Below are 22,216 nucleotides of genomic sequence, written 5' to 3' on the forward strand. Positions count from 1 at the left end.
GCATGGTTTTGCTGATGGCTTTGTAGTCTGGTTGATACGTGGTGAGGTTAAGCTTCATGCAGGCGTTGAGAGTTCCATCCGTTAAACGTGATCGTAGGTTGGTCTTAATGTTCTTTAGATGTGAGAAAGACTGCTCACATGCATACGTAGAGCCAAACATTGTCAGTACAGCAATACTCACATGCTGCAGTGTGTGGTATGTGACGGGAAGCAAGTTCCAAGTTTTGATAATCAGCTGGTCTGCGGGTTGAAGTTTTTTCATTTCTCCCCACTTGTGTTTGCTCGCCAGCTCTGCTTGCTGTCGTGCAAGTGTTTCCAAATCTTCATTCAGTGACTTGAACTTATTCACCCACATGTCTGAGGCCTTCAGGTCAGCAGCTTGTAGCTCAAAATCTCTGACGGAGGCACCGGGGATGTAACTTAGGTCGGCACTGTCCACTGTACACTCGTGTGGATGGGTGATGAACCTAAAAAGACAAGTGCGCTCACGAAATTCTCCAAAGCGCGCTTTGAACGAATGCAGGAGATTAGACGTGAAGCCCGCTAGCTGCTGAAGATCAAGATGTTGAGCAGGGTCACTTGCTGTACATGCATCTTTAAACTCTCCCAGTTTTTCAAAGTGTAGTAAACGACCTGTTTCAATGTCGGCAATGAAGAGTTCTAACTTGTTTTCAAATGCAAACACTGCTTGTTGAAGGGATAAGACTGTATTTCCAACGCCTTGCATTTTCACATTGAGCTGGTTCAGATGTTCAGTCATGTCCACGAGATAGTAGAACTTCAGGAGCCACTCAGTGTTAGCTAACTCAGGATGCTCGATGTTTTTCATTTCAAGAAAAGTCCGGATTTCACTCAGACAAGCTGCGAAACGGCTGAGCACCTTCCCTCTTGACAACCAACGCACATTGCTGTGCAGAAGCAGACCAGGATAATTATTCCCAACTTCATCCAGCAGTGTTTTAAACTGGCGATCATTTAAAGCTCGGGCAACAATAAAGTTGACCACCTGAATGACCAGCGACATCACCTCACCAAGCTGCTCGCCACACATCTGAGCACAAAGCGCCTCCTGATGTAGGATGCAGTGAAAACTTAGGATGGGTCTCTTTTCATGTTCACGAAGAAGCGCTACGAATCCTCTGTTTTTCCCCACCATGCATGGAGCACCATCAGTACATACCGAAATAAGTTTATCCATCGGTAGATTTTTTTCTTTAGCGAGCTCAGTGAAAGACTTGAATAAATCCTCCCCTCTTGTTGTCCCTTTCATCGGCAAAACAGCAAGACTTTCCTCATGTAGTGTGTCACCGACAGCATACCTTGCAATCACGCTGAACTGGGATAAATGGCTTATGTCTGTTGACTCATCCAAAGCGAGAGAAAAGAATAGTGCTGCATTTATGTCCTTCACTTGTGTTGCCTCAATTTGATTTGCCATCATGATGGTACGATCATGAACAGTTCTTGCAGACAGAGGCATGTCCTTTATTCGTTTGATTATTTTGTCTTTATTCGAAAAGTCGTCAAAAAGTTCACTGGCAACATCAAGCATGAATGTTTTGGCATACTCCCCATCTGTGAATGGCTTTCCGTTTCTCACAATTGCTAAAGCACCAGCAAAGCTAGCCGAATTCCAGTCACCTTGTTGGGTCCAAACACGGAGTTGCTGCTGACTAGCTTGCACTCTGCACAGTAGCTCTTGACATGCTTTCTTCCTGATGTTCCCCGCAGGATATTTCGATGCAAATGTAGTATGGTGTGTGTCGAAATGCCGCTTTATATTTGACCGTTTCATCAATGCAATTTTATCATTGCATATTAGACACACTGCAGAACCTGCTCTCTCCACAAAGGCGAATTCCTCTGTCCATTCCTGCTGAAAAGTACGATACTCCTCATCTTTTTTTCTTTTAGCCATCTTCTTCGATAAAAGGGTTTCTGCAATTACAGGTCGATACAGTAAAGTGCGGCCGCAGTTACCCTGCTTCTAACCCGCTTTCTACCCGCTTTCCGGCCGCGTTAGTCCAACCCGCGATACACAATCCCCTTTAACCTACTCTTACCTATTCCCTCCCATACAGTAATCTCTGTATGCAGTGTAACAAAGGAAAAAAGAAACATCACCCATCCTTATAAAACAAATCAAGAAATATAAAATCATCAGCAGTAAAACTGTACTAACAAAAAGAACATATTTTGAAACAGCTGATGAGTGGAATATCCAATATTTAAAAACTCATATAAAAAATTTCCAGATACCAACAAAATATTTCAAAATAGCAGACACAAAGACCCGGTAATGAAAAATAATAAGGATACAAAAAATTTTTTGCTCTGCATACCTGGGAACGTTTGATATCCAGGTGTCCTGAGATTGTTCTGAATTAGCAGGAGGTGGGGTGGTTTGCTTGGAACTTTCTCCTCTCTCAGTCACATACCAGCGCTCTCTCTCACACTGGCTCTTAATTACACACCTATACACACATGCTCTCAGTCACTCACATATACACATACTTTTTCTCTCTCACTTATATAGGCTCTTAATTACACATTTACACACATGCTGTCTATCTTTTCACGCTTACACACATACACACACAGGCTTTCAATCACATAAATACATGTTGTCTTTTTCTCACACACAGACTCTCATTCACATGCTTACAAACATGCTCTCTCTTTCTCTCATTTACACACAGGCTCTCAATCACATACTCACATGCTCCATCACCTAAATCAGCTCTCAAATCACACACAGACACACATGATCTCTCTCTTACTTATACACACAGGCTCTTAATCATACATACACATGATTTCTCTCACACACAAAGGATCTCAATCATACACACATACTCTTTCACACAAACAGATTTTCAATCACAAACTTACACAAACAGGTTCCCAATGGTAAACTTACATTCATGCTCTCTCTCTCACAGGCAGGCTCTCAATCACAGACATACTCTCTTTCACATATACAGGCTCTCAATCATTCACATACATGCAATCTCTCACTCACACACACAGGATCTCAAACACACATGCTTGCTCGCTCATTCACTCTCTCTCTCCCCCACCCCCACCCCGGGAACTCGTGGCAGCAGCAGCCTCCTCACAACGCTAACCTCCTTCGTTTTCAGCCCTCGCGGAGGCGGAGTCCCATCGGCCGCGGTTGAAACTCTTATTTACCTTTGATCCACGCTGCACAGTCTTCTTTTCGTCGCGCACACACCCAATGCTCTCCACTTCCTCTCGGGCCACGGGGGGGGGGCGGGAAGAAGAGACCACACTAGCGTCGTCTCTGCTTCCCGCGCACGCACCCGATGCTCTCCACTTCCTCTTTCGGGCCAGGGGGGGGGGGGCGGGAAGAAGAGACCACACTAGCGTCGTCTCTGCTTCCCGCGCATGCACCCGATTCTCAACGCTTCCTCTTCCGGGCCGCAGGGGGGGGGGGGGGGGCGACTCCAGCTTTTCTGCTGCGTTCCGCCCGGGCTGACAGCATTTTAAGCCCGGGCGGAGGAGGACCGGGGAGCAGCTGGGTCAGCGGGGGACAGGAAAGTGTGGCGATACTTGTCTGCGAGCCAGATGCAGCCCTCAAAAGAGCCAGATCTGGCTCGCGAGCCATGGGTTCCCGACCCCTGGCCTAGTGTCTCCTTCCCACCCAAGCGAAATGCATGGTGCTCAATCCACATGGTGCCTTTTAGCTCTACTATGTTTAACACTTTCGGCAACCGATTTTTAAAAAATAATCGGTATATTGGGGTAGATTTTAAAAGGGTGCGTGTGCTACGCGGCGCACACACATGTACACCCGATTTTATAACTTGCACGCGCAAGTTATAAAATTGGGGGTCAGCGCGCGCAAGGGGGTGCACAATTGTGCTCTATGCATGCGCCGAGCCCTTGCCGAGCTGCCTTCCCCCGTTCCCTTCCCCCCCACCCTATCTTCCCTTCTCCTCCCCTACCTCCCCTGCCCTTTCCCCCTACCTTTTTCTGTTTTTTTCTTTTATTTCTAAACTTACTTCATCCCTGGGGCTGAAGTAAGTTGCGCACGCTGGCTGAGTGTCGGTGTGCGATCCCAAACACAGCAGCAAATGGTCGCTGTGCCAGGAATCTCTGACCCTGCCCTGCCTCCTTCCCACCCCTTTAGTAAAGCCCCGGGACTTACAGGTGTCCTGGGGCTTTACGCGCGAAAATAGGCCCGGCGCATGTAAGCCTGGTTATGCGTGTAAATCTGGAGGATTTGAAAATCTGGCCCATTGTGTTCATCAATTTCCTCCACCAGTCCTATTTCTGCATGAACGATTCTCTAAATTGTTAATTATTTCCGCTTGAGATTTAACCTGTTTAGCTCGTATAATCCGGCGTTCAAAAAAACTTTTCCTGTTCAATATTTTCCAACAGCAAAAATTTTTTGAACGCCGGATTATACGAGCTAAGTATTTTTTTTGTTTTTAATGTGGGTTTAGGATAGGTTAGTTAAATCATTTATAAAATATATATGCTCTTTGTATTAGGTGAAAAGGAATCAATTAAAGGTCTAAATATTAAATACAAAATAGTTTATGAGGGAGACGGTAGATGATTATAATTACAGTGCTGTTCAGGCTGATACTGCCTGAGGCCCGTTGTGGGCGAGAAACAGTGGATTAGAACAGAGGCATGTTGTCCTAATACCGTCTCTACTCATTTAGTTAGCTTGTTTTGAAAAAAAATTGTTTATTTTTTGATTACAAAATTGTTTGGGAGAATTATAATTTCCCTCTCCTTTTTTTTTTTTGAATTTTTAATATAATGCAGATATGCGCATCAAGGTCCTGGGTCGCCTGTGTCCACTGAGACCGCAATGTCCACTGTGCTGTGCACATGCACAGATGGGCCAGGGGGTAACATGGACAGATGCTGCCATGTGACCCAGAAGATGCAGCAGAAGCCTAGCCAAAACCTGCTGGTGTAGTCGGACCAAACTCGCAAGGGACGATAGGGCGAGTGCTCGATTGTAGAGCAGGAATGCCCTGGCTTGCTCTTTGCCCAGTCTGGCCCTGATGAATCCCAGAGATTGCAGCACCACAATGGTCAGATTGAGAGTGCGTAATGTACCCTGCTGAGTGGCACACTTAATCAGCCAGTTGTTGAGGTAAGGGAACCCCCTGACAGCGGAGGTGTGCCCCTACCAGGCTCTTGGTGAAAATACGAGGGCCTGACGCAAGGCTGAATGGCAACACTCTGTACTGGAAGTGTTCCCTGCCCATAACAAATCGGAGATACTTCCTGTGACCAGGGAAGATCTCGATGTGGGCGTAGGCATCTTTTAAGTTGAGGGACCACAGCCAGGCTCCTTTTTTTGCAGGAGTCGGATCAGAGTGCAAAAGAGATCATCTTGAACATTTTTCTTTAAAGAAATTTGTTCAAGGCTCTGAGGACGAGGAATAGGGAGGTATCAGGAAATACTGAGGGTAGAATTCCCATTCTTTTTGATGCAGAGGAACAAGCTTGAAAGCTCTGGCCATTAGAAGGGTGGAGAGCTCTGTTGAAAGTACTTCCTGATGAGTGGCCGAGGCCCACAACAGACATGGGAAAGAGTCTGTGGGGACATCCTTGAATTTTAGCTTGGACCCTTGATGAATGATGGGCAAAACCCACTAATCCAAGGTAATTTGGGGCCAGTGTTCCAGAAAAAGTCACAGCCTGCCCCCAACTGGAGGTCACAGCACTGAATGTATGGCATTCTGGCTCATGCTGCCCCACTTCCAGTCAAAACCCCATAGCGGGGTTCTACTGCGGCACTGGATGAGTCCTTGGGGCCCTCTGCTGCCTGGAGCGACCCCAGAAAGCCATGCCTGCCCTTGAGGCAGGAGGGTAATATTTCCTCTGGCAATAGAAGGACTTCCTAGAGCCCTGTCACAAGGAAGTGGGTCAGAGGTACTGGCGAAAAGGTGCTGAAGGGTCTCATGGCAGACCTTCAGCTGGGCCACCGCATCCTTTACCTTATCCCCAAAGAGATTCTCCCCTATATAGGGCAGATCTTCTAGCTTCTCTTAGACCTCCGGTTGAAGGTCTGAGGCATGGAGTCAGGCCATCATTCGGGCGCCAATGCTCACTGCAGCCACCCTGGCCGCTGTCACAAAATCATAGGTCTATCTTACCTCATGTTTACCCACCTCCAGACCCTGCAGAACCACTGCCGAAAAGGCATCCTGCTGCTGCTGCTGAGGCAGGCGCTCTGACAGTTCCTGGACTTGCTTCCACAAGTTCTGGTTGTACTGGGTCATGTACAGTTGGTAGGAGGCAATGTGGATGATGAGTATAACACCCTGGTAGACCTTCCTACCCAGAGTGTCCAAGGAACAATGCTCCTGAGCTAGAGGAGTGGAGAAATGTGCGCGGGAGCGCTTGGATTCTTGAGGGTGGACTCCACCACAACAGACTGATGAGGGAGGTTTCGCCTCTCAAAGTCCAGTACTTGTTGCCTCCACCATCGCCCAGACAAAGCCTGCAAAGGAAAGTTGTTCCGGGAGGACCTACGTTCTTGTCTGTTAGAGACGGTTCTGAGAGAATGTCACATGAATCATCCAAAGAGGACTCGGAACTATCATCCCCCCAAGGATCATATGGTGAGTCCTCCTCGCTAGGGTCCCCTGGGGGCTGACATGGAGGTCCCTGCACAAGCCTCTCGGTTTGGGCACCAAGGGCATCAAGTGTCCTGAGGGCACTGATGGCCCTGAGGGCATCAATGGCCCCATGACCCCCTATGACCCGGGGTCCAGCACTAACAGCCGTGGGGAATGCTTGAGACTCCCAGGTCTGATAGAAGCCGAGGCCTCCTCTCCATGGGGTCACTTCATTGCCAGCATAGCAGATGCCAGTGCCGCAGCTGACCTAGTGCCGTGTAAGGATGGCGACCGGAGACGATGCTTGCAGGACTTTCCTCGGTGCTCAGCCTGGTTCTTCCCTGGCACCGAGGAAGGCAAAGACCCCAATGTCTTGGAATGTGAGGACACCAAAATGGCTTATCCCCAGCCCCTCTCTCTCGAGAGAGAGCATCCCAATGGAGAAGCAGAGAGGCAAAGTGTATCTAGTGGCTCCCTGTGCCCTCCTAGTGTCAACACCCCCGATGTCAGAGTAGAAGGTACGATGGCCTTTGGGGGTCATTTGATTGCAGAGAGTGCACTCCTGGATGTCGTGTGATGCCCCCAGGCAGAGGATACAAACCTCATGTGGATCAGTGATAGACATAGCCCGTGAGCACTAGGGGCATCGTCAAAAAACAGCCAATGCAATAAAAAAACAGCCAGCTAGCGGTTGATGGCCGGCTGTCACCGAGGAGCGACACATCAGGAATCAACTGCAACAAGAGGAAAAATTCAACCTACCGAGCCGCAGGAAGGACCCCGACCAGTGGAAGAGGGATCTGATGCTGAGACCACTGAAAAAATGATGGAAAGACTTTGAAAATGAATGAAAGAACAGAGCTCCACTACTGCGAGGCAAACACCTCATGGAAAAAAAGAGATTGAAGAGGGACCCCACTAGATGTGCGGATAGTAGCATGATAGGTCATGCTCAGTGGGCCAGTCAAAGTTTCTAGAAACTTCATGCCAGGCTCCATCTGATCATGTCACCCACATTTGAGGAATACCATCCTGCTTGTCCTAGGAAAACATGGGGTACATAACACCTTGACCCTTCTGAGTTTACTTGGGTGACTATATTGATGGGAATATTCATAGCAAATGAACATTGCTAGAGAGGGCACTAATTCTTAGTGCCATGGTATCAACATGACATCAGTATAGACAATAATGATGTCAATGCAGATGTATATATATTTTTTAATCTTATGTTTATGATAATTCTTCCTCAGCTGTGGGAAAGAATTGCTAGACTGATTTCTGGCAACTATGCAAGAGGTGTGTTAACACAAAAAAGAAAGAGAAAAGGAAGCAGAAGAAACAGTTATAAAGCACTGCATCCATCTGTTTCAATGAAATTTTCTATCCTTGCTTTTTAAAGCATCATTATTTTGCTAGCAATGAAATTACATCTTTTATTATTTCTAATTTAATAAAAATGAATTATGAATACCATAGCATCCATGGGTAATTCTTCTCCAAATGGCACTGTTTTTGAAGCTTCTGTTACTGCTGCCTGATCACGGTAGACAGGGATAACATTATAATGGAAGCTAAGATCATCTATTGGCAAGTTGTATTTTCGAGCATGATTCTGAAGAGTTCCTGTCAAATAAGGCAATATATATTAAATACAATAATTATTGGCAGATTTTCTATGCATCTTATTCAATCAATTTTTCAGTGAAAAATTCAAAATGATTTTAAAATTAAAAATGTAAATCCATCCATTTTAATTTCTATATACATATTCTATATATAAATGAAGCAAAAATAAATAAAAAATATTTTCATTAAGTTTTTTAAATATCAGGTAAAACATGAATTTTATTAACAAAATATTTCTTAAGATATTTCTTTGACATAAACCTTATAAATAGAACTACACTTCAATAAACACCCTGGTAGACCTTTCTACCCAGAGTGTCCAATGCCCAATGCCCCTTTCTGCTTGCTTCCACTGCTCTCCACTGCTTCCACTGCTCAGGGCTTGGATTGAGTTCCCCTGCGCTCAGCCCTCTGATCGGGCCCGTTCCTCCCCTCCACCACGAGGCTGCTAACCCCTCCCCCAGCTGGACACGTCAGACAAGCTAAAGGATTCTGCTTTTAAATCTCTCCTTCTCACACAGGTACCTACTTTTTGCTTGCTTCCACTGCTCTCCAAGCCAGGGCTCAGGGCTTCAATTGAGTTCCCCTCCGCTCAGCCCTCCGATCGGGCCCGCACCTTCCCTCCACCATGAGGCTGCTAACCCCTCCCCCAGCTGGAACACGTCAGACAAGCTAAAGTATTCTGCTTTTAAATCTCTCCTTCTCACACAGGCGTCGCGCGCCGAAGGTGTGCAACCAAGGAGCTTGCCCCTTAGTGTGCCCCCCACCGGACACTAGTGAATTACAGACTGACTGGAATACCCTCAGTCCATTGCACCCAACCTTTCTGTAATCGTTCCGGCTTTTACTGAATCATTGATAACCTTTTGTGACTGTCTCCTACTGCTTTGTTGTGAAATTGGCTTGCGACCTATTACTCCGTTACCCATCTATTACTGCTATATACTGCACAGTGCTGAAACTGTTACTGCTATATGCTACTGCTGTTACTGCTATATATTGCACTGTGCTGATTCTGTTAGTTACGCCTTTGCCAACCTCCCCCTCGTCCCCCTCCCCACTAATCCCCACACTCCCCTTAATACCCTCCTCAGCCTCCACCTTAAACTGCCATGCCCCCTCTTTTATGCTCCATCTCTCCCTCATTTCCAATCCCCCGTATACATCACCCCTCACTCAGAACACCTTCTCTCCATCATGTGAACCCGCAAGCCCAGCACAAACCCCTACTCCCCATCTTTATCTCCCCATTAACTCAATTACTTGGCCTCACCACATTATCCCTCATTCTCATTAATGCTCACTCCCTCTCTAAAAAAAACCCCACATCCTTGACGACCTCATTCTAGACTGCAAACCAGAAATTTGCACAGTCACGGAAACCTGGCTCAAGGATTCTGACACTGTTATCTTAATCCAACTCCCCACACATTCCTATGACATCTTCTCCATTCCCAGACCGAAAAAAAGAGGAGGAGGCATCCTCCTAGCCGCCAAAAAACCCCTCAAACTCAGGCTCTTGAACATCAGCCCCCCACCCAAACTCGAAATTGGCCTGTTTAGATCCATAGATCTCCAAATCTGCCTAGTCTACTCCCCCCCAGGCATTTTGGAACACAATTCCTCCCTTTTCATTGAATTCATATCCAACAATATCAACTATGATAAACCTGCCATACTACTAGGAGACTTCAATATTCACGTAGATTCCATACCCCTTTCACCATCATGTGAAACATTCCTTGCCGCCCTATAGGCCCTAGGCTTCACCCAAATCATATCCACCCCCACACATAAAGCAGGGCACAACCTAGACCTCATCTTCATCAACTCTTGCATCCACACACCATCTCCCGCCTCCTGCACCCCTGACCCTTGGTCTGACCACTCACTTATTGAGACTCACCTTACCATAAGCACCACCACCATTTGTAATCCTCCCCAAAACAACTCCTTCTCCTTCCATAAACCCTGTTCGTCCGAAGAAATTATCAACGCACTCTCCGAATCCCTAAGCAAAATAGACTGCTCCTCACCCGAAGCTGCACTCAGCTCCTGGGATAACCTCACCCTTGACATAGCCAACAACTTATGCCCTCTCATCACCCGCAAGCAACACACTACACCCCCACACAACAAACCATGGTACACCACAGAACTGCACCATATGAAAAACAACCTTAGACTTAAAGAGAGAGCCTGGCGTAAAGACCCAACCCAACAACACTCCACTGCCTACAAATCATTCTTACACACATACCGCCTTGCCATTCAAAAAACTAAACGTGACTACTATGCTGCCAAAATACATCAATATATTTATAACCCCAAAGCCCTCTTCAATATATTTATAACCCCAAAGCCCCAAAGCCCTCTTCAAAGTCTTATGTGGAGTTTCTGCATGTAAAATTAGTATTTATGTGCACAAGTAGATTTTGAGTGTAGTAAGTGAATTTGAATTTCATTAGGGATTTGTAGAAGGAAAAACTTCATTTCAGTTTGAGTGAGTCCCTTAAAAACAAGCATGCAAAACAATAAAAATGTGTTTTCATTCTAACAGAACACAAGTAGACTGACATGAAACAAAAAGGGGGAAATTTTCATAATAGTTTTCAGTCTCAGTATTGTGAACGTTGCACCTAGTTGGACTATTTACTCCCTTAGACGGAAATATTTAAATTTCAAAGTCTTATGTGGAGTTTCTGCATGTAAAATTAGTATTTATGTGCACAAGTAGATTTTGAGTGTAGTAAGTGAATTTGAATTTCATTAGGGATTTGTAGAAGGAAAAACTTCATTTCAGTTTGAGTGAGTCCCTTAAAAACAAGCATGCAAAACAATAAAAATGTGTTTTCATTCTAACAGAACACAAGTAGACTGACATGAAACAAAAAGGGGGAAATTTTCATAATAGTTTTCAGTCTCAGTATTGTGAACGTTGCACCTAGTTGGACTATTTACTCCCTTAGACGGAAATATTTAAATTTCAAAGTCTTATGTGGAGTTTCTGCATGTAAAATTAGTATTTATGTGCACAAGTAGATTTTGAGTGTAGTAAGTGAATGTCACCTCCCTCACCAAAGCCCCTGCCCTTCTCATCGCCGACAAAGAAGCCAGCACAAAATGTGAAGAACTCACTCAATTCTTCCATAACAAAATAACAAACATACTCCTCAGGTTCTCTCCCTCTCCCACAACCACAACCACTCCCATGCCCAGCAATCACCACACCCTTCCCATCAACTCACTTAACACCATCGACCTCACCTCCTCCAAGGAAATTTGAGTCCATTCTCAAAAAAATCAAGCCCACATCCCACCCATCCGATACCATCCCCACCAAAACCCTCCTATCCATCCCCAACATCATTGCCAAACCCCTAGCAGACATCATTAACAGCTCCCTATCCACTGGCTCAGTTCCAAATTCCCTATAACACACAGTCGTCAAACCCCTGATCAAAAAACCATCTCTTGATCCTAAAGACCCGGCCAACTACAGTCCCATCTCAAATCTCCCCCTCATCGCCAAAATCATGGAAAAGGTGGTGAACACCCAGCTTATGGACTATCTTGAAGACAACAACATTCTTCAGTCCTCACAATTTGGCTTCCGTAAGAACCTGAGCACAGAAACCCTTCTACTTTCCCTCACAGATGCCCTCCTCACTTGCCTTGACCACGGTCATAGCTTTCTCATTGCCTTCCTTGACATCTCTGCAGCCTTTGATACGATTAGCCACAACCTCCTCATTTCCCACTTGGCTGACATTGGTATCTCTGGCATAGCCCTACTCTGGTTCAAATCCTACCTGGCTAACAGACATTTCTCTGTTAAACTTGGCAACTCAGAATCCACACACTTCGCCCTCACCCAAAGAGTGCCCCAATGCTCCGCCCTATCATCCACCCTTTTCAACATCTACCTCCTGCCCCTCTGCCATCATCTATCTGACCTTGGCCTCAATGTCTACATCTATGCAGATGATGTACAAATCATCATCCGTATCCATTAATCATTATCTACAACACTAATTTTCTGGGAGAAATGCCTTGTATGCATAAACTCACTACTCACCTCCCTACAACTTGCCCTCAATTCCTCAAAAACTGAGCTTCTCCTCATCCACAACCACCAAACCCTTAAGCTCTCTCCTCCCAACGACCCCACAGCCACCTCCCTCACTTCACAGCCTCCTGTACAAAACCTTGGCGTTCTAATTGATCCACATCTAAACCTAAAAAAAGACATTAACTCCGTCCTAAAAGAAGGCTTTTACAAGCTCAATGTTATAAAAAAGCTCAAGCCACTCCTCCACACACATGATCTCAGAACCGTCATCCAATCCACCCTATCATCCAAGCTAGATTACTGCAATTCCTTGTACCTTGGCCTTCCCTACTCCACCATCAAACCCCTCCAAATACTACAGAATGCCACTGCAAGGATAATCATGAACGCAAGCAAATCAGACCACATAACTCCCATCCTCAAAGACCTCCACTGGCTCCCCATCCCATCACGCATCCTATTCAAAACTCTCTCTATCATACACAAATCCATCCACATAAATAATTCCTCTTGGCTCAGCGAACCGCTCCGATCCACACAATCCACCCGCCCCACTAGAGCAAATCTCAAAGGCACCCTACAAGTCCCACCCCTCAAGAAGGCCCGACTCACAGCAACAAGGGACCGTGCTCTCTCAATTGCTGGCCCAACTCACTGGAATGCCCTACCCACAAACCTCCGCCTGGAGCCTTGCCATACTAAATTCAGGAAAATGCTAAAGACTTGGCTCTTCCACCAGGCATTTCCAGACTAACTCCACGTACCTCTCTCACCCTCTCCTCCTGCTTCTCTGTTATCTTTGACTCACTCCAAGTAATTTGCATCATGAAAATATGTAAATATGTTACCTCTCGAGTTATTGTTACTTCTCTGGTTCAATTTTCAGGCTCCCCCTACAGCCTCCTGCCCTCGAGTTTCTATCTGTTGTCCCTCTCCCATCCCTGCTCATTGTATTTTCCACCTACTGTTGAGATGTAAACCGATATGATGTGCATTCTAATGTCGGTATAGAAAAGCTGTTAAATAAATAAATAAACATTATTCAATTTTTTTTCAAATCTTTTAGAGGGTAATTTTATGACAGCCCACAGAGTGGAAAAGTCTGTGTGTACATTCATAGGAATCAACTTTTCAAAATGATTGAGGCTGCTAAACCCAACATAAATTACTCCTCTCTGGACACAGTGAAGCAGTTTATAAAATATTGCTCAAGCACCAACTGCACCCATAGAACTGGCACATACATTTATATTGTATATTCAAGCTTTGAGTGTTTTTAAGGTGAACGTATGTGCATAAGTTTGTTTTGAAAATCCTTAGGTAATTAGACAAATGTTGCACAAATTACCTCACACAAAGTTACCCTTGTTCCAAGTAAGTATAATTTGTGTGGGGTAACTTACTTGCATACTTTTTAAAATAAAAATGTGTGTTGCCTATAAGTCATAACTTCATTCCAGCTCTGCCCCCCCTTAGAATGTTTCTCCTCAGTGTGCATAAAATTATTTGTTAAACCGGGTTATGCACTTAATTTTATGCTCAATGGCCCAGATTTATTTTACTTATAACTAATCTTTATATGTATAGCTTTGAAAATCAGTCCCTTAAAAACAAGCATGCAAAACAATAAAAATGTGTTTTCATTCTAACAGAACACAAGTAGACTGACATGAAACAAAAAGGGGGACATTTTCATAATAGTTTTCAGTCTCAGTATTGTGAACGTTGCACCTAGTTGGACTATTTACTCCCTTAGACGGAAATATTTAAATTTCAAAGTCTTATGTGGAGTTTCTGCATGTAAAATTAGTATTTATGTGCACAAGTAGATTTTGAGTGTAGTAAGTGAATTTGAATTTCATTAGGGATTTGTAGAAGGAAAAACTTCATTTTAGTTTGTTCATTTGGGCCTCGATTTATCATTGTGCTATAAAATTGCGAAAAATAATGCTCATGAAAAAAAGGGGTGTGGTTAGGATAATTTTCCTGATACTGCATCAGGCTTTTAACACATTTGGGGAGAGAGAGGGGGAGAGAGAAAGTGAGAAAAAGAGAAACTCTTTATAAGGATCTCAAATAAGTAAACTGCTTAAACCACTGTAAGAAGGGAAACTAGTAACTCAGGATGAGGTTTTAGTGCTTGGCTAGGTTTTGGGGGGAAGTTTTACATGCACAGTCAGAGGTACAAACAGCACATTAGACATCAGTGAAGATGTAAATGATTTGGAATGATGCAAGGTACGCCAAGGTGAGATTTGAACATTGTACTCTCGACCTAGATTGATAGCAGCTATGTTAGAGTGCATCAAGCTAGGTCGAAAGTACATTGTACAAATCTCATCTTTTTATACATTTCGTCACTCCAAATCACATAAAATCTTTACTGATGGTAATTGTGCTGTTTGTACCTCTGACTGTGCATGTAAAACTGCCCCTCAAAACCTAGTATACCACCAAAACTTCACCCCAAGTTCAGAATGCCCCCTCTTGCAGCGGTATAAAAAGTTGACTAATATGTTAGGGTTTGCTCCTCCCAAGGGGAGGAGTTAGCAATCCTGTTGAGCTTTGCTCCCCCAGAGGGGAGGAGCTAGCAATCTGTTAGCGACTCTCCTAGGGTTAGCAATCTATTATAGGTTAGGACTGCGGAGTAGCAATCTGTTGTAGAAGCTGCTAGGATTAGCAATCTGTTGGCAAACTGTTATGGAGTTGCTCCCCAGAGGGGAGAGGTCAGCAACCATATAAGATCTGTTCTTCCAGAGGGGAGAAATTAGTATCTGTTATGGATCTCCGCACAGAGTGGCAACCTGATATACAAGAGTTCTCCTGAAGGGAGGTGTTGGCCATCTTTATGGTTCCTGCTAAGAAATAGCAATTGGTTATGATACAGTTCCTGAGGAAGGATATGTTAGCAACAGATGAGGGTAGACTACAAGGTAGCAGTTTGTTGTACTCAGCACTTGAAATGTGAGAGATGAGCACTCTAATGTAGAATGGTGAATCCTTGGGCCGATGGCAGCACCCTCAGGAGGATATCATGAGAGGGACCACCGACTAGGCTGGAGTATGGAGACAGACACAGATAGTTCTTTATTAGACAGGTAGTAGAACCACCAGAGGTGGCAGTAGTGAGCTGATGTGCCCGGCAGGGCAGAAGTCCCTTAGATCCTGGAACTGCTATCTCTGGGTTTGCTGAGCTGTAGAGAGAGACTCATAGATAGTAAGTAGACAGGGTATGCTGGATACATAATCAGAAGTATATGATACACTCACATAGATTAATAAGAAGGCTCAGTAGCTGGAGAGAGATAGGCCCTCGAGGAGCGAGTTACCTGGTTCCAGGGATAGCTCTGAGAGAGCGATGGTAACTCACAGTTATCTATCTTTGTAATGGTTTCTGGGCAATAGAGAATAGTTAGTATATTCAAGAACAGGAGCCTCTAGGCGAGTACTGGTTCCTATATGTAAACTGAAATAAGAGCTCACAATATCTGTATATGAAATAACTTCTGAAATAGAAGAGAGTCTTCGGAGGGTTTTAGGAACATAGGCCCTCGAGGAGCGAGTACCGGTTCCTATCTGCAATCTGTAATAACTCATGATCTCCGTACCTGCGATAGCGTCTTAGACAGAAGAGAATCTTCAGAGTTCTAGGAACATGGGCCCTCGAGGAGCGAGTACCGGTTCCTATATGCAACTGGAATAGAAACTCACAATGTTCACGTCTGCGATTGCTTCCAGGCAATAGGGAGTCTTCTGAGCGTTCAGGGACATAGGCCCTCGAGGAGTGAGTACCATATCCCGTCTTAGCAATCTGAAAACAAGAGGAGAGAGCGGAGCCCCCGAGGATCGGGTACTCCTATTAAGTTCGAGGAGGCAGAGCAGCGGAGAATGAAGTGGGTCGAGATGATCCCCGTAATCAATCCCTTGCTAACTCGATTCGTAAGCGTAAGCAAAGACCTTTTCTGTTGGAAGCAGATGACGTCACTACGGGGGGACGCCCCCGAGGTTCGCGCCCTTGCTGGTACAAACTTCGGAGCGCGCGCCCTACGTCATCAGGAATATGGTGGATCCATAGCGTCAGGCCAGCCCGGGGACTCTGGGAAGAAACGGCGAGGAGAAGCCGCGGCAGCAACTGTCCATCAGACCCGAAGGGAGTCGCCTCAGAGGTAGAGAGGGTGGAGCGAGGGCAAGAGCAGGCACAAACGCAACAGAGTGTGGCATAGTGGCATCAAAAGTGGCATAAACAGTAGCCTAATGTTCTTCTTGAAAAGCCTCTCTCCAAAACTTCAGGATGAGTTGGCGGCCAGAGATCTCCCGGACGACCTGAACAATTTAATTGATATAGCGGGCCACGTGGACCGTCGTATCCAGCGCTGGTTCCGGGAGAGGAGGCCTGCTCATAGACCCGGGATCTCCGGAACCAAACCTTCCCGAAGCGGGCACTCCCCTTCTGCCTCTCTGGGGGCTCAGGATCCTGAACCCATGCAGGTGGGCCAGGGGCCTATCTCTCAAGAAGAAAGGAGGAGACGTCGATCCCTGGGCCTGTGCCTGTATTGCGCTGGTAAGGGCCATTTCCTTGCCCGTTGTAGCGAACGTCCGGAAAACGCTCAGACCTAGGGACAGTCGGGGAGCTAACCCTAGGTCACACACTTCTACCTCCCCGTGCACCGTCCCGGTGACTTTACTCCTTCCCAAAGGAGAGTTTGAAATGCTAGCCCTCATTGTTTCTGGAGCCGGGGGAAACTTCATACACCAGGACTTGGTCCAGCAACTCCGGATTGGGGTTCAACCTCAAAGACCCCCTCTCCGTGTATCTTCTATTCAGGGGAGACTTCTTCCGGGAGCCATCACCACTCGTACCAGGTCTCTCACACTCCGCACAGGTATTCTGCATGAGGAGGAGATTTCATTCCTCATCCTGGAGAAGTCCATGCATCCGGTCATCCTAGGGTTACCTTGGCTGCAGAAGCACTCTCCCGTAATCTCGTGGGATACCCTCCAGGTGGCATCTTGGAGGCCATCGTGCTTCAAATCTTGCTTGACCGCTGTTCCTTGACCACCGTTGCCTCTACTGACGGCTTCCTTGGCACTGACACACCACTACCAGGACTACCTCAACGTCTTTTCCAAGGAGAAAGCCGAGATCCTCCCAGAGCACCGCCCTTTCGACTGTGTGATCAACTTGCTCCCTTGTACCTCGCCGCCACGAGGAAGGGTATACCCGTTGTCCCTCCTGGAGATGAAAGTCATGTCCACTTATATCCGGGAGAACCTGGACCGAGGATTCATTCGACCCTCCAAATCCCCAGCTGGAGCAAGGTTCTTCTTTGTAGCTAAAAAGGACGGCTCCCTTCGACCCTGCATAGATTACCGAGGCCTGAACAGCATTACCCGCCGTGACCAGTTCCCTCTGCCTTTGATCCCAGAACTCCTGGATAGACTCCAGGGGGCCAAAGCTTCACAAAATTGGATCTCCGCGGGGCCTACAACCTGGTGAGGATTCAGCCTGGCGATGAATGGAAAACCGCATTTAACATGACGGATGGCCACTACAAATACTTGGTCATGCCCTTCGGTCTTTGCAATGCCCCAGCGGCCCGGGCCCCGAACTGGCCCGGGCCGTCCCCAAGGTTGGTGGAGGGACCGGGGCACGGCCCAGGACCGCAACACTCTGTGTGAGACAGCATGTGAGTGATAGCCTGTGCTTGAGCAAGACAGCATGTGGGAGTGAGAGAGAGCCTGTGTGTGTGAGAGACAGACAGAATGTGCAAGAGAGAGACTGTGTGTATGAATGATTGTATGAGAAAGAGCATGTGAGTGTGAGAGCTTGTGGTTGTGTGTGTGTGAGAGAGAGAGAGAAAGCATGTGAGAATGAGAACCTGACTGTGTTTGAGGGAAGAAATAGAAAAAAGACAATATAAAAGGAATTGGCAAAAAAATAAGGGAAGGTGGAAAAAAAAGCCTGTGACCAACCGATTAGAAAACTAAGATCAGACAGCAAAGGTAAAAAAAAAAAAAAATTACTTTTTAGTGATTGGCACATGTAATCTTTGGGAAAGTGCAAGAGTAGAACTTTCTCTATGTGGATCTCTCAATGTACGAGATCAGCATGGAGGAAGTGGAAGCCCACGGGGCTTGCACAAAGGAGGAAGCAGAATGGGCTTCAGTGCCAGTAGCAGCAATCAGCACCTCCCCAATAGCCATGCAGCAGCAGTGACAGTGGCACCCTCGGAGAGAGGCTCCGAGGTTGCTAGCAAAAGAAAGAGAGGTGGTCTGGCCATTAGTGTGTGCATGTGTATGAATGGGAGTCTGCCTGGGGGTGTATGTGTGCGAATGCATGGGTGCCTGCCTGAGGGTGTGTCTGTATGAGAATGAATGGGTGTCTTCCTGGGGTTTGTATGTGTGAGAATAGGTGCCTGCCTGTGTGTGGTGTATGTGTGTAAGAGAATGAATTGGTGCCTGCCTGGGGGTCTGTGTGTATGAGAATGAATGTGTGCATGCCTGGGGGATGGGAAGGAAGTGGTGTGAAAATGAATGGGAGCCTGCCTGGGGATCAGTGTGTGTGTGTGTATGTGTGAGAATGACTGGGAACTTGCCTGTGTGTGTTTGTGTGAGAATGATTGGGAGCTTGCCTGGGTGTTTGTGTGTTTGTGAGGGAACCAGTGAGAGTGAGAGCATGAGTGTGTATGAGAAAATCCAGGGGAGTAAGAGTTTGTGTGGAGGGGGTGTGTGGAGGGGGAGAGAGTGTCTTAGAGCCTCAGAGTGTGTCAGTATCTGTGAGAACGAGAGGTTATGGTAAGTATAAGAGCATGAATATGTATATATGTGACAGTGTATGTGTGAGAGAGAATGGACATATGAGTATGTGTGAGAGAGAGAGAGGATAACCTCCTAATCCTTGACAATATCACAGTGACTGGAAATCAAGAGCTCCCACATATGGACAGCAGGGGCTTTTTAAAATCCTTATTAGTTTTAATTATTGGGTGTTATTTGATATATCTGCTGTTTTGAAATATTTTATTGGTGTTTGGGAAATTGTAAAAAATGTATATGATTTTAATTAATAGAAATTCTATTTATCAGTAGTTTTAAAATATCCTTTTATTAGTATGGTTTTACTATTATAACTGATGCTTTATGTTTCTTGATTTTATTTGTTTTATGAGGAATGGTGGTTCTGTTTTTCCATTGTTAATACAGAGTCTGACTTCTTGGGGTTTCCATTTCAGTTTTTGTCTAATTTGTGTTCCTTTATTTTGTATTCTGTATTTGGTGAAGGTCTGTCTTTGCTCTGTGTGTGTGACCATGATGAGAGATTCTGCTAGCATGTAGTGTCTGTATAGGGATCTATAGCAATCGGGTTTGTTTTGTTTCCTCAGTAGGTGGTGTATTGGTATTCTAGGACCCAGTGCAATATTTACCCTTGCTTTTTCACAGGTAGGGTTATTGTTGTTTGAGTCCTTGGTGTTATTACTGTTATGTTACGATGGGATTGCAGTATAGATTTTGAGTGTCTTTTTTGCAGGGTTTTGTGTTAGTTCACAATGGGGCGGATTTTCAGAGCCCTGCTCGCGTAAATCCGCCCAAAACCGGGCGGATTTACGCGAGCAGGGCCCTGCGCGCCGGGAAGCCTATTTTACATAGGCCTCCCGGCGCGCGCAGAGCCCCGGGACTCGCGTAAGTCCCGGGGTTCTCGGAGGGGGGCGTGTCGGGGGCGGGCCCGGTCGTCGCGGCGTTTCGGGGGCGTGTCGGCAGCGTTTTGGGGGCGGGTACGGGGGCGTGGCTACGGCCCGGGGGCGTGGCCGCGCCCTCCGTAACCGCCCCCAGGTCGCGGCCCGGCGCGCAGGAGGCCCGCTGGCGCGCGGGGATTTACGCCTCCCTCTGGGAGGCGTAAATCCCCCGACAAAGGAAAGGGGGGGGTTTAGACAGGGCCGGGCGGGTGGGTTAGGTAGGGGAAGGGAGGGGAAGGTGAGGGGAGGGCAAAGGAAAGTTCCCTCCGAGGCCGCTCCGATTTCGGAGCGGCCTTGGAGGGAACGGGGGTAGGCTGCGCGGCTCGGCGCGCGCCGGCTATACGAAATCGATAGCCTTGCGCGCGCCGATCCAGGATTTTAGCGGATACGCGCAGCTCCGCGCGTATCTACTAAAATCCAGCGTACTTTTGTTTGCGCCTGGAGCGCAAACAAAAGTAGGCTATTCGCGCTCGTTTTAAAATCCGCCCCAATGTGTCTGGCAGTAGAAGGTGTTTGTGCTGCTGTTACTGTGAGGTGACACCAGAATTTGAAAATATCTTTTAGTATGATGAGCTGTAAGGGAAACATCCAAGCTCCATTGTTTGGGGGAATTTCAATGGATGCACAGAATTACAGAACTGGAGGTGCAGGATTTATATTGACATTCTGTCCCTTCCTATATATTCCAGATTTCACTCTCATAGCCATATATAATTAGTTGAATGAGGCTATCAAATAATTTTATAGTAGTTTTACTAGAAGTGTGAAACTGGCCAGCTTTTTAAAATTATGCAGAAGACCCTTTGGACTTTTTTATTAACACTTTTTTTTATAACCAATTTTAAAGCAGGATCCATGCTATAGAGGTGGGTGTGATGAAGAAATGTCATTTTGGCTCCCTCCCAAATTCTTCTGTCTGATGCCACTGATTTTCTGTGACCTTAAGCATTAGTACAAGAAGGATTAAGGGGGGGATGCTGGAGAGGCACACAAATGCATTGGCCCCGGGTGCCAGAGACCCTTGGTACGCCACTGGATGAAAGCCATATGGGGCCGCAAGCGGCAGCAAAGAGGAGTGAAGATTTGGTGGGCCGCGAGCAGTGCCCAATCTGCTCGAGACCCAGAAAACCACACAGACAGCGGGCATGATCGAAAATGAGGTAGGAGTCGGGGCCGAGACCGGGGGGTGGCAGTGCGACCGTGGGGTGGAGGAGCAAGGAAGAAGGCTCGCCTAGGGCACCTAATCCCCTTGCACTGGCCCTGCTTACAGGATTGGCAGGAATTATATAAATCTACATGAGAGGAGCAAAGAAGTAGCAAGAGGAGAAAGAACACCCCAAGGTGTAAAAAGAGGATGCCAGCCCAGCGATAGTGTCTTGAGTACTTGATGGCATCGTGAGAGGTAAAGTGGCACCAAACGTAGCATTAGTATCCTACCACACCAAGAAGGGTGAATGAAGCTGAAAATGTGGCAGGAAAAATCCCATGTTACAGAAAAATGGACCAAGAATCAGAAAGAGTATTATCAAGATGTCAAAAGCATAGGAGAGGTGCAAAGTTTGGCAAGATTGGCAAGAAGGTGCAAAGATTGGCAAGAAGACCTCAAAATGTAAGAGCTGGAGTTTATCACGAAAATACAGTGGTAGAAAGAAGTAAAGAACCCCAAGGTATATAATCTGTATATGTCAGCAAGGCCGAGAAGTACAAGGATCCGAATATGTAGGATGAGGGGCTTAGTATTAGGGCAGAGTGTCAGGGGTGATGCCAGAGTGTCTCACAGAGAACGGTAGAGGGGGATGTTTCTCCCTGTCAAAGAATGGCTTCATCTGGCCACACCCGTCCAGTAGGATATGTTTACATGTATTTATTTATTTATTTTATATACTGTCATTTCATGTGAAAATTACTAGTTCATAATGGTGTACATGATTGACAGGCATAAATAAATGATGAAATAGAGTGAAAGCCATACATACATATACAAAATAAACTAGGTAAGCATTTAGAGGCAAAAAGTGCTTCTCAAAGACAGATACAATAAAGGATCCCATAACTGGGTTATAGGGGTGTTAAGATAAGGGGGGAGGGGGGTATTGTTCAGAGCATATTTGGTTATCTGGCTCATGGTGAACTTGCATGTAATAGAATAAGCCATGCACATCATAGGA

General features: G+C 46.2%; 1 protein-coding gene across 1 annotated transcript in view; it reads right to left on the minus strand.

Annotated features, from left to right (window-relative positions):
* The window catches only part of DNAH6 (dynein axonemal heavy chain 6), a 3,261,518-nt gene that overhangs the window by 90,730 nt on the left and 3,148,572 nt on the right, over positions 1–22,216 (minus strand). The window contains 1 exon segment of the mRNA XM_029602297.1: positions 8,089–8,240. Coding sequence (XP_029458157.1) covers positions 8,089–8,240 — 152 coding nt within the window.

This window comes from Rhinatrema bivittatum, chromosome 1, assembly GCF_901001135.1.
Source record: "Rhinatrema bivittatum chromosome 1, aRhiBiv1.1, whole genome shotgun sequence".
Taxonomy (NCBI): domain Eukaryota; kingdom Metazoa; phylum Chordata; class Amphibia; order Gymnophiona; family Rhinatrematidae; genus Rhinatrema; species Rhinatrema bivittatum.